We start from the raw sequence: 13,825 nt of genomic DNA, 5'->3' as shown, positions 1-13,825 counted from the left end.
CGAACCGAGCCTGACGGGTCCTGACGGGTCCTGACGGGTCCTGACGGGTCCCAACGGTACCCGACGGGCCGGGCCGGGTTCGTACAGATATTTAGAAATTATGGTCGGGTTTGGATTGTGCTCGGTCACATCAGCACGAAAATGCATTTGTTGTAAAATGGTGCTGCGGCTCCTTTAAGAGAGCTCAGTGCGTGTGTGGAAAGTGGGCAGAAGATTGAAAGAGGAAGCAGATGTGTTGTATGCAAACGGAGCAGAGTTGGAGCAATAATTTTAAGTTTTGTAGCTAAACAGTGTGTGCGGTGTCCGATATAAACCCCAGACTGAAAGCCAAATTCATTCATTTGCTCACCAGAAACAGGATATTAACCCTGATGATATTCATGTTATAACGTCGGCCCTGGAGGTAACGAGTCTCCCCTGATTTTCTGACCACAGTCGGAAAAGAAGCAATCAGGAAAGGTTAACGCATTGAACATTTTAACAGCTTATTAACGTGTGCTTGTTGCCCCGTGTGCACTGATGCCTCATCTGTTGACATTTCCAAATGCCTTCCTACAGTTGCTTAATGAAAGCTTTCCACAAAAAAAACGTAGCCTACATGTGTCATTAGTATGAGAAAAAAAATTTGATTTTAACTGTGTCGGGCTCGGACACAAATTTCTTAATGCCTGTCGGTCACGGCTCTGTCGGACGCGGGCCAAGCTCGGACAGAAAAATTTGGCCTGATCCGGACTCTAATTTGGAGGGTGCCATCTAGGGCCACTCCTGTGACCATGCCTCCAGTGGTGTACTGAATGGTCAAAACGGGCCTGGCCTATTAAACCCAAAACAAATGCATGATAGAATGGATGTTTTAAATGAATGTAAATGACAAGTTTGCATTTTCAATGAACTACACACATTTTTATATTTTCCTGACGTTTGCCTCGCCCCCATCACGCTTTGTGTTTGACTTTGGCGGGTCGTTGGGGTGACGCGCGTTTTAGTGTATCAATTTTATATGCTTTATTTTATGCTATTATGAATATTTCCATCAGAAACAGAAGAAACCTGATTGCTACAAATGTGTTTCAAACTCTTAAAGTCTTAAAGGAATATTATTTATCAATTGTTTAGGATGATGATTTGATGCATGTAATATTGTGTACCTTTCAGTCTCTCATCTGTAAATAGAAACATAAAAAAATAAACAACCTTAACTTACCTCCTCCCCTTTGGAAAGTCGATCTGGCAGCATGTGACTGGAAACAAACCGAAACCTTCATTACAGCACTTAATAATGTCAAACAAATACTCAACTAAATCCCATGTTGTCCATGTGAAGACGCAGTAACAAAGTCTTTGAACATGAATGAATCCCCAAAAACCTGCTTTAGTTGACATTTTTGATGTAAATAGTTTGACAGAAGTGAGATCCAATGAGGATCAAAAAGCTGCAGCTACTTGCTGCTAAAGACAGATTTTATAAAAGTAGTTGACAGAAAGGTTTGTGTATTGACGAGCATTAACAGAGTTTTAGAGGGAGTTTAATGAAGTGATATAGAACCTCAGCACATAAGATCCAAACTATCTGGCTGTATATCACCGGGGCTGGGTCAGCAAATATTCAGCTAATCAAAGCAGAAATCAACCAATTCACTGGGGAGCATCATGGGTATTATGAAACCATGATTTGCTTTACATTTTTTCCATATAACATAAGAAGATTACTTCAAGCATAAAAAGTGTGTGTGTGAGTATGTGTGCAAGTATGTTTGTGCAAGTACAGTGGTGTGAAAAAGTGTTTGCCCCCTTCCTCATTTCCTGTTCCTTTGCATGTTTGTCACACTTAAGTGTTTCGGAACATCAAACCAATTTAAACAATAGTCAAGGACAACACAAGTAAACACAAAATGCAATTTGTAAATGAAGGTGTTTATCATTAAAGGAGAAAAAAAATCCAAACCATCATGGCCCTGTGTGAAAAAGTGATTGCCCCCTAAACCTAATAACTGGTTGGGCCACCCTTAGCAGCAACAACTGCAACCAAGCGTTTGCGATAACGTGCAATGAGGCTTTTACAGCGTCCTGGAGGAATTTTGGCCCACTCATCTTTGCAGAATTGTCCTAATTCAGTTACATTAGAGGGTTTTCGAGCATGAACTGCCTTTTTAAGGTCATACCACAACATCTCAATAGGATTCAGGTCAGGACTTTGGCTAGGCCACTCCAAAGTCTTCATTTTGTTTTTCTTCAGCCATTCGGTGGTGGACTTGCTGGTGTGTTTAGGATCATTGTCCTGCTGCAGAACCCAAGTTCGTTTCAGCTTGAGTACCACGAACAGATGGTCGGACATTCTCCTTCAGGATCTCTTGGTAGACAGCAGAATTCATAGTTCCTTTTATCACGGCAAGTCTTCCAGGTCCTGAAGCAGCAAAACAGCCCCAGACCATCACACTGCCACCACCATATTTTACAGTTGGTATAATGTTCTTTTTATGAAATGCAGTGTTCCTTCTACGCCAGATATACTTGGACACACACCTTCCAAAGAGTTCCACTTTTGTCTCATCGGTCCACAGAATGTTGTCCCAAAAGTCTTGGGGATCATCAAGATGTGTTCTGGAGAAATTGAGACGAGCTTTGATGTTCTTTTTGCTCAGCAGTGGTTTTCTCCTTGGAACTCTGCCATGCAGGCCATTTTTGCCCAGTCTTTTCCTGATGGTGGAGGCATGAACGCTGACCTTAACTGAGGCAAGTGAGGCCTGCAGTTCTTTGGACGTTGTTGTGGGGTCTTTTGTGACCTCTTGGATGAGTCGCCGCTGCGCTTTGGGGTAATTTTGGGCGGCCGGCCACCACTCCTGGGAAGGTTCACCACTGTTCCATGTCTTCGCCATTTGTGGATAATGGCTCTCACTGTGGTTCGCTGGATTCCCAAAGCTTTGGAAATGGCTTTATAACCCTTTCCAGACTGATAGATCTCAATTACTTTCTTTCTCAATTGTTCCTGAATTTCTTTGGGTCTCGGCATGATGTGTAGCTTTTAAGGATCTTCTGGTGGACCTTACTGTGTCAAGCAGCTCCTATTTAAGTGATGCCTTGATTGTGAACAGGTGTGGCAATAATCAGGCCTGGGTGTGGCTAGAGAAATTGAACTCAGGTGTGGACAACCACAGTTATAGTATGTTTTAACAAGGGGGGCAATCACTTTTTCACACAGGGCCATGATGGTTTGGATTTTTTTTCTCCTTTAATAATAAACACCTTCATTTACAAATTGCATTTTGTGTTTACTTGTGTTGTCCTTGACTTTTGTTTAAATTGGTTTGATGTTCCGAAACACTTAAGTGTGACACACATGCAAAGGAACAGGAAATGAGGAAGGGGGCAAACACTTTTTCACACCACTGTATGTGTGTTTGTGTGTGTGTGTGTGTGTAGATAGATAGATAGATAGATAGATAGATGTGTGTGTGTGTGTGTGTGTGTGTGTGTGTGTGTGTGTGTGTGTGTGTGTGTGTGTGTGTGTGTGTGTGTGTGTGTGTGTGTGTTTGTGTCATGTGTCGCAGACCAACACGGTGCGTCTCCAACCAGATGGCACAGAGAAGTTGCAAATGCACCTCTAAAGTATTTCTGCAGGCCAATGCAATGTGAGTAATGGCTCACCATGAAGTTAGGATAGAGACAATTTAAATGAGGATTTTACCCAAAGAGGAACCAGTCGTAAGCGATGGTCAAATACAGGATCTGGGCCGGCTCCAGGTTGGCGTGCACGGCGCCATCCTGTGAAGAATAATGACAAAATTGAGTCAAATATCTCTCCTTACATAAACATGGCAGCCAACAGTCCACAGGACACCACATGGGATTTCTCACTCCATGTGTGCTCTTTGCTTTGATGAGAAGCTTCCAGTGTGGACCATGTCCTAAGAAAAAGATTACATATTTAGAACCGAAGGGTTCCATTTTAATAAAGGCAATGAATAAAGAAGAGGCTAATTAAAATGGTAACTGAGTTGTGTGTGGAGTAGGTGTGAATGTGTGGAGGCCGATGGATTCAGCGTGGGATTACTCAAGTCACTAATGAATGCTGGAGCTGTCGGGTGGAGACACACCAGGGGAGAAGAGAGGAGACGAGGAAACAGACAGAGAGAAAAAACAAGGAACTTACTGCCCACAGGGAGAGCCTGAGGAGGGACACAAACAGAGGCGTACGGTCCCAGCCCGATATACAGTGCACCAGGAGACCGCTCTCATCTACAACACACACACACACACACACACACACACACACACACACACACACACACACACACACACACACACACACACACACACACACACACACACACACACACACACACACACACACACACACACACACACACACACACACACACCTTTGGATGAATATCAAGTAATGTAAAGCGTGGAAGGTGTGGCTGCAGCTGTGAAGTTTGAGTTAGTTAAGTTTCCTTTTTGAATAAAGATACTGTAAAATAGAAGTAACGTTAGATTTTGGCATAATATAGTACCCAGCCATGTTTCACAGCAGTCCGCCACCACACACTCCCATGTATGGAACTACAACTAACCATTATGTTCTAGATTGATTGAATCATTTTGTCACAGGGCTGGGCAATATATCAATATTATATTGATATCGTGATATGAGACTAGGTATCATGATATGACATAAGTGGTGTCTTTTCCTGGTTTTAAAGGCTGCATTACAATAAAGTGATGTACTTATCTGAATTTACCAGACTGTTCTAGCTGTTCTATTATTTGCACCAACCAAAGCACCAATTGTCGAGGTATTTGGTGAAGAATATCGTGATATCTGATTTCCTCCATATCGCCCAGCCCTATTTTGTCAATAAAATGGCACATAGTATAGACACTTTTTTCAAAGTGCTTGTTATTTCTGAGCAACAGTCCAAACCTACAGATCTTTACTGTCATATAAAGCAGCGACTCTGCACACTGACTGTGCATAAATAATTAATAAAAGAAAACAATAAGCCAATCAGTCATTAGTTAGTCAGCAGTTCTTTTTCATATTCTAATTTGAAGCCAAGCCTAACAAAAACTCACAAACACCACCTACCATCACTGTTGATGATGTGGAGCAGTAGCTTCAGGTAGTTCTGGGTCTGCTCCACCAGGTCCCACGACTGAAAACACACACACACACACACACACACACACACACACACACACACACAGTAAATGTGTGGGATTTGCTGGGGGATGTGTGGGATTTTCCCCTTTCTGGTCTACATATCCCCACCCCTCCCCCCTCCTCAAAGTGATCACTGCTACTTCACCAATAGACAATATTATACCTAAAATATAAGTATTCATAACTACATAAAGCGCTGTAATGTGAATAGTCTATAGTGCCATATATATATATATAATGTGAATAGTCTATATATATATATATATATATATATATATATATATATATATATATATATATATATATATATATATATACACACACACACAGTACAGGCCAAAAGTTGGACACACCTTCTCATTCAATGTGTTTCTTTATTTTCATGACTATTTACATTGTAGATTCTCACTGAAGGCATCAAAACTATGAATGAACACATATGGAATTATGTACTCAACAAAAAAGTGTGAAATAACTGAAAACATGTCTTATATTTTAGATTCTTCAAAGTAGCCACCCTTTGCTTTTTTTGATAACTCTGCAAACCTTTGGTGTTCTCTCAATGAGCTTCATGAGGTAGTCACCTGAAATGGTTTTCACTTCACAGGTGTGTGTGTGTGTGTGTGTGTGTGTGTTATTTCACACTTTTTTGTTAAGTACATAATTCCACATGTGGTCATTCATAGTTTTGATGCCTTCAGTGAGAATCTACGATGTAAATAGTCATGAAAATAAAAACGAAACGCATTGAATGAGAAGGTGTGTCCAAACTTTTGCCGTGTGTGTGTGTGTGTGTATATATGTATGCATGTATGTATGTATGTATGTATGTATGTATGTATGTGTATATATATATTACTGTGTGTGCCAGTGGTTCTGATTAATGGCCTAAGCACTTTGCAGGTTGGACAACAGATGGCGCTGACATTGCAGTAAGAGAGAGAGAGTCCCAGCTGGCAGAGACGCACAGTTAGAGAAGAAGAGAAGAGGAGCAGTCACCTGGTATCGAGTCCAGTCGATGTTGAGGTTGTGAGTGAAGCTCGTAGGGATTGTCAGAGGAGCGTCCACATAGTCCTGTGAGTGGACACACAGTGTGATCATACCTATGGCAACTATATACCCTCTCCCCACCTCCCCAACACACTCCCAGCTGTCTCTGTACCTGCTTCCAGTTGAACACCAGACCCTCTGCTGTGTAGTCTCTGTCTTTGTAGTCCTTAAAAAACTCACACCCTAAAAAAAAAAAAAAAAAAAAAAAAAACATCCACACATATTAGCAGCCCCTTATCTTCAAAATCCACCGAATAAAGCCTACTTTATTACTCTGAGGGCTAGCTACAGGCTAACTACATGGAAAATGAAGTAATGTTATTTTATAGGTTTAAAATCAAACACTCTAAATGACAGACGGCGATTAGAAATGTTTAAGATCTCTGAGCTTGGCTCCCATGTTTACACATATTGTGGTGGGCAAACTCTTTTAATATGTTTTTAAACACTCATGTCAGTTGAAATTGTGTTATGTCAGATATGACTGCTTTATTTAAAAAAAAAAAAACGAAATCCACAGCACTTTTGGCTTGTGTCTGTTCCCGTAAACATCTTGTTACTTATCTGCCAACAGATAGTGACGTATGTGCATTGGGCTAACATCCCCTGATCCCCAGGCTGGGCATGTCTTTACCTGGGTAAGGCACAGAAAGCAGGGTGAAGTCTGCATAGCGCTGGGCCTTGTCCGCCTTCTCAGAGGATGTGACACTGCCAGACACAAATAAAGACGCTCTTTTACAAAATATGTCTTATCACAGCTATTGAGAATGAATACGTCACGATTTGTGAGGTGTCTGAGCCCGTCCACCATTTTGGGATCCTACAATATTGGTTGCCAGGGGCAACAGTGTCAGAGCGACACAGACACAGAGCTGGAAAGACGGCTCAAGGAATTATCATTAAGGCATCTTGTTCTCTTAATACATCCATGATTTAAAGGAACACGCCGACTTATTGGGAATTTAGCTTATTCACCGTAACCCCCAGAGTTAGACAAATCGATACATACCCTTCTCATCTCCGTGTGTGCTGTAATGCTGTCTGACGGCTCCAGCGGCATCAGGCCAGCACAGAACATGCAGGTGAATGGTTCCAGCAATCCTACTGCTCCGAATAAGTGACAAAATAACGCCAACATGTTCCTATTTACATGTTGTGATTTATAGAGTCACAGCGTGTACAAAAAACAAAGTAACATGAGACACAGCAGTCTTCTAACTATAAACAAACCGGGAACTATATTCTCAAGCGGAAGAATATAGTACTTGGGCGAAGTGATATGCTCGCAGCAAGCCTGTCTGAGAATATAGTTCCCGGTTTGTTTACTGTTAGAAGATGGCTGTGTCTCATGTTACGTTGTTTTTTTTTGTACACGCCAGACTATACAAATCACAACATGTAAATAGGAACATGTTGGCGTTATTTTGTCACTTTTGTCACAATTTGGAGCAGTAGGCTAGTTGGAACCAGTTACCTCCAGGATCTGTGCTGGGCTAAGCTAATGCTGGAACCGTCAGGCAGCATTACAGCACGCACAGAGATGAGAAGGGTATGTATCAACTTGTCTTACTCTGGGGGTTAGGGTAAATAAGCTAAATTCCCAATAAGTCGGCGTGTTCCTTTAAACAGAGAATTTACGAGAAAATTAAGAAGAAGGCAGCGAAAGAAAAGGGCCCTTACAGAGACAAACCGATAGGAACAACAACCTCTGAAACTGGTCCAGTATATTAATCAGTTAACATCCACTAAAAGTTCAGTTTTTGCCGCTGACAGACTCAGATTATTATTCTAAGTGTGTGACAACATTATGGAAAGGATCCCTACAGAGATAGACCTTTTAGATAAAAGAGTAAGATCCTTTTAGTTTAACATGAAACAGCCCCGAAATCACCATCACCAAACTCCACCAGACTCCATGCAAATAATCAAGGCTTTTAGCATCGTAAAACACACTTCATTCAAAGTGGACAGAAACAAAATAAAACTACCAAAAGCCGTCGTGGTTCATCTTTCCACTGTTCCAACAATCACCACTCTGGTTTGGTTGAAATAAACCCTTAATTCACCCATTTACATGTGGAGATATGCTGGCTCTATACACGCTAAAAGTCCTGATTATTTACATGGAGTCTGGTGGAGTTTGGTGATGGTGATTTCGGGGCTGTTTCATGTTAAACTAAAAGGATCTTACTCTTTAACTAAAAGGTCTATCTCTGTAGGGATCCTTTCCAGTCAGTGCGGTGTCTCTGTGCAGGACCAGAGAAAGGTCCTTTCTTCTAATTGCAGCCACCCAAGAAATCAGATGTCTCCTTGTCACATCGGAGACATGCTCCCCTTCATGCTTTTTCCATGTAGGGAAACGAAAAAACTTGAACACATGGTTGCTATGGTTTCCACGACAATCGTGTGAGACACTGGAGCATTTTTTTTTTTTTTTTTTTTTAAAGCACTGTTTTCCAGGCATTTAAAAATAGTGAGGAATTGCAACAACCTCCTCTGCTACCAACACAAACAATGAACGGTTCTGGCGGGTAGCCTCCCAAAATGGCACAAGGGGGCGGGGCGCTGTGTAGTGACGGCACCTCCACATTCTCAATAGCTGAATCAATCTGTATACAGCCCTAAACACACACACACACACACACACACACACACACACACACACACACACACACACACACAGTTCCTTACTTTAGGCCAAACTTAACCTTCTTGTTCTCCACCATGAGGTCACAGATGTAGCGGACCGAGAGGTAGCGTAGCAGCTTAATGTCATGGCCTCGAACCTTGTCAAAGAGCTGGGAGTCCCCGTTCCTGAGGAGGGGGAGGGGTTGGATAAAGAGAGGGAAGGAAGTAGAGGAGGAGAAAAGTGTTTTTTCTCTGGCTAGTTTTTAAGCTGTCTTCCAGTCAGTAACATCTTGAGTTTCATTATCACCTCACTGCACTGTCATCCTCTGGAAGCTCCTCAGACTCCGTCCACGTGTCATCACTGCCCCCTAGGAAACACAAACTTACAAGATCAATATCACTTCACTGTGTTACTTACATGACAAACTACATCATCTTCAGAAAAACAAAAATGCACCTTTTATTTTTATTAATTTAGCTAACTGTATCTACCATTATTTTCATATATTTAGCTAACTATCAACCATTATTTTCCTATATTTAGCTAACTGTATCTACCATTATTTTCATTAATTTAGCCAACTATATCTACCATTATTTCCATTCATTTAGCTACAAAATAAATAATATTAAAAATCAATTTAAAATACAACATCGTGTTTATTTTCTTTGTAGATTGAGATCTTTTGGAGCTAGTAGTCAAATCATCTCTCTGTTTTTCACATCAGTAATTCAGAGTATGATGCTTTACTGTAGTACTGCTTGGCTAAGTAGCCTCTCAGTTAAAACTAAAACAAAGCTATTTAATCAGATTAAAATTTGCGCAAAGATTATAGGGCTACCTGTAGTGCACTCCTTTCAGGAGGCTCACAATAATAATATGCTTAGACTAGCCATAAATATTTCAAATGACTCTTTACATGTCTTGCACAGTGAATATCAGCTTCTGCCTTCAAACAGACGCTTTAGAGTTCATTCTTTTAATCGTATTAGACTTAAAAACTCCTTCATACATCAATCTATCCTATTGCTAAACCGGCTACATTAAACCCAGTGCAATATTTATTTCAGGGATATACATCTCCAAGACTTTGTCTGTGTGTATGTTCATGTCATGTACTGTTGTTATATATGTTTTCTCTGTTTCCTTATTTTGGAGTTTATGTCATTTGTGGTATTGTCTCATGTATGTCTGTTGGTGTTATTAATCCCATGTATGTTTGGATGTTTTTGGATGTATGTGTATGTCCTCATTTGGATGTATGTGTATGTCATTCACTGTTTGGATGTATGTGTACGTCCTCATTTTTAAACGAGCTACCCAGGGATGTACAAAGAATTGCAGCCTTTGGCTGACAATAAAGTTGTATCGTATCGTAACTGTATCTACCATTATTTTCATTCATTTAGCTAACTGTATCTACCATTATTTTCATTCATTTATCTAACTGTATCTACCTTTATTTTCAGGTCAAAGCAGAGCTAACAGGCTGCAGCAGAGCATCTGGCTGACTGAGGGTGGAGCCCAGAGGAATGTAACTACATAAGAGGCATCAGACTGTTCTTCTCAAAGCCCAGGAACATTAAATGTCAAAATTCAGGGTGCAAAGTTTGTCAACGGGGAGGCAGGGAGAGTTAGAATAGAATATATCTTACAACAACGACAAGTTGTCTGTTCCATCTGACCATTTAACTTCTGTCCTGTAAGTAAAGTGTATTTGTAATTTATTTTCACCATATGACCTTCAGGTACCATTCAGTAGAAACTATTTTAATTCAGTACCTGTTCATTTTGTTGATATATGGCGCTCTGGATCAATGGACTGAGAAATTAAAAATGATGTATACTGGATGTTTGTTAGGTGTAAGTGATGCTTTAGTCTTAAGCTGTAGATCATCTTACCTTTGCGGTCTCACAGAATGGTCTAATAACGCCAGAATGAAATGCTTTCCTTCAGAATGAGAATTTCATCCTTTGACACCTGTGTTGTTCTTTTAAAAGAATAAATACTTAATGTCCTTGTTAGACAAAATTAATATTAAATGTACATATTGGATGCTCTATATGTAATAAGTATTTAGAAAATTAAATGTCCAAATTCAAGGTGCAAAGTTGGTCATTAGGGATGTAGGGAGAGTTAGAATAGAACACATTGTATTGTCCACCAGGGTGGACATTTCTCGAGTTGATTGTTATACCGTGTCCTCTACCTGTAATACATATCATATTATATCATATCATATAATAAACGAGTTCTACGCAGTTAACCACTTCTGTTCATTTCTTTGATGACTCAAATGCTGGCTCCAGTGGATTTTGTGTTTTGACCATTTGTGAACTAACCCTGTCTCGTTTACCATGCTTTGTAGGTGGGACTTTTTTGCTGTGTCATCACCATTCATATCTATACAAACAATGTGTTCATGAATACATTGCTTACAAGAACAGAGATTCTTCATAGATCTAGCTTCTTAATGTTGCTCTCAGAGTGCACCAGATTGACTAAATGTCCTTCCTCATAGAAAGACTGGTGGGCTACGAGCTCCTCCACCAGACTTCAGATGCTAATAGTTCACCTGTTCAAGGCCATGACCACATGACTTAAGAAGTGAGAAAGCTCAGAGAGGCTTGTTGTTCCTGCTGGAGATCTGCTGCTAACTGCAGGAACAACAAGCAGATGGGCCTGTGCTCTAGGCAAGGATTGGAACGCTCCCTGTAAAGAATCAGAACCGCTGGGTCCGCTAGTCTCGGTTCGGAGAATGTAGGTATTCTTCTGTTAATTTTAGCCTCACAGACTTCATTTAAAAAGGAATGTGCAGAAACAAATGATAAAATAATAAATGATTGTGGCCGGGTTAGCTCAGTGGTAAGAGCAGGCGCACATGTACTGAGAGGTTTATGCCTCGACGCAGAGGTCCAGGGTTCGAATCCGACCTGTGACGATTTCCTGCATGTCTTCCCCCTCTCTCTCCCCTTTCTCACCTAGTTGTCTTGTCAAAAATTAAAGGTGGAAAAGCCCAAAAAAAAAAACATCTTAAAAATAAATAAATAATAATAAATGATAAATAAAAAGCTTTGCCCTGTAGTGAATTTGCAGTCGGCACGGTTGAGGTGCCATCTCTGTCTGCTGTATGGGAGCATTACACATTTACTATGTACAAGCCCTGTGCAACTTGTGTGGCTAATGCTGTTAGCCTAGTCAGTTTGCTTAAAGGGATACTTAACCAATTTAGCATTTAAAGGGGTGATTGAATGCAAAACCAATTTTACCCTGTCATAGTTGAATAACGATTCGGTGGGTAAATAGGAGATACATAGAAGCTCAAAATCCCATTGACACCCCTTTACTATGAAAATCTCATATTTTGAAACTGCCGCTGAAAACGGGAAAATCTCAACAAAGCTAGAAGCTGACGTAAGCATCTCAGGACCTGTACCTTTGTCAAGCCATGGGCATTTCTGTATCTTGGGGAATACAGTCATTTAACAGGCTGTAGGGGGAGGGGCAATATGTGGTTGCAGTTGATGAGAAAAACCAGAGACTATTTAGAAGAGACCAAGGGGGTAAGCTTCGCTTCAGAACTCGAGCCATCATTGCGCCATTTTGTTGCTAACTGGCCATCACCTCCTGTTAGCATTCCGCTGACCGCCATTCTTTTTTTACGTCACTTGACTGCGAATAACTTTACATCTGAAGCGTTTAAAGACTCTATTTGTCCGTTGTTTAGTTCCAAAGAAACACGACAATGTATAAAAGGCTCCATTACCTTGTACCTCACGTTATGGCTCCGTAGCAGACGTTTTTGTAAAAATAGGCTAACGATTGTGTCATAACCAAGTGACTTACTGTCGCATAGTAGAGGAATTACCGTATAGTACAGGAGAAGCTACTTGGCAGTTTCGATTTACATGAGATGTTTAGGTTTAATTACTAATGTTAACTAGCATGTTAGTGATCAATAATTAGCCTGTGCCCATGTTATCTCCTTACATCCACCTACAGTCTCCGTATCTGTAAGATTGGGAATGATTGAGATTTCTCTTGGCACAGCTACCAGAAGACTTACAACTTTCAGACACGTTGCTCACGTCACATTCTTTCAGTTGGAGGCTGCGCAGTAAAGCTGGCCATCACCGGAAAAGTGCTTCTAATAGCCTTCACTGGTCTCCGTCCAGAGCAACGGGGTCTATTGGTCCATTATATACTGTCTATGGAAGAGACATGCCACTTCCTCAATCCTCAATACAACTATATAAGGAAAACCCGTAACGGCAAAGATGGCGGTTGTATGCACATGTCCCGCCCCTCCCGCTGGAAAGCCAATCATCTGCTTTTTAACAGTCAAGCCGGGAAACATTTAAGCCTATCGTCTGGTTCCATTGACGCATGCGCACAGTTGAGGTTTTGCGACAGCGGAGACGATTTGGCCACAGCGAGTTGTGGCGTGTCACGACGCCTTCACACTGGCAGTTGAAATCAGCTCCGATACGGCCGGAAGTCATTCATTTCCTATGGAGATTCGCAGAGCGCATGCAAATGGGTCCAAACCGGGTCCGAACGAGTGCAGTGCGAAAAACAATTGTGTCAGTTGGTCATCCGGATGCGTTCAAAAAATTTAACTCTTGCGAAAAGCTACGGACGGTTCCTATCCGACGGAAGGTAGCGTTGCTATGGTACTGATAAACAAGCCTGCTAATGCTAATTGGTTAGCTAGCAACAGACGTCTAACTATTGACATTATACCACTATATCACATTTAACCGACGTGACATGTCAACGTCCTGGGCAACTTTACTCCACGCAGCAGCCTTTCTATTTATAGCTGTATAAGAGAGGTCAGAGAGAATCGGACATTCAGACACTTATCAGTCCTTCTAGTTGTTCTGCCATTTTTGTAAATCGCTTCCGAAGCTCTTCAACGGTGTAGTACGACGTCCGCTGGGGGCGTATTACGGAGCTGATTTCAACTGCCAGTGTGAAG

At 41.2% G+C, this 13,825-nt stretch overlaps 1 protein-coding gene across 1 annotated transcript in view; it reads right to left on the bottom strand.

Annotated features, from left to right (window-relative positions):
• Positions 1 to 13,825, bottom strand: part of mtmr14 (myotubularin related protein 14) — a 49,691-nt gene that overhangs the window by 23,112 nt on the left and 12,754 nt on the right. Inside the window, exons 5-13 of the mRNA XM_028574814.1 lie at positions 9,150 to 9,210; positions 8,906 to 9,028; positions 6,849 to 6,922; positions 6,327 to 6,397; positions 6,164 to 6,238; positions 5,090 to 5,156; positions 4,151 to 4,236; positions 3,686 to 3,762; positions 1,205 to 1,241 (exon numbers count right to left, since the gene is read on the bottom strand). Coding sequence (XP_028430615.1) covers positions 1,205 to 1,241; positions 3,686 to 3,762; positions 4,151 to 4,236; positions 5,090 to 5,156; positions 6,164 to 6,238; positions 6,327 to 6,397; positions 6,849 to 6,922; positions 8,906 to 9,028; positions 9,150 to 9,210 — 671 coding nt within the window. The remainder of the gene's footprint in view (positions 1 to 1,204; positions 1,242 to 3,685; positions 3,763 to 4,150; positions 4,237 to 5,089; positions 5,157 to 6,163; positions 6,239 to 6,326; positions 6,398 to 6,848; positions 6,923 to 8,905; positions 9,029 to 9,149; positions 9,211 to 13,825) is intronic.

The sequence above is a fragment of the Perca flavescens genome, chromosome 4 (genome assembly GCF_004354835.1).
Source record: "Perca flavescens isolate YP-PL-M2 chromosome 4, PFLA_1.0, whole genome shotgun sequence".
Classification (NCBI taxonomy): Eukaryota; Metazoa; Chordata; class Actinopteri; order Perciformes; family Percidae; genus Perca; species Perca flavescens.
The sequence above is the reverse complement of the archived record's forward strand: the minus strand, read 5'-3'. Positions and strand labels throughout refer to the sequence as shown.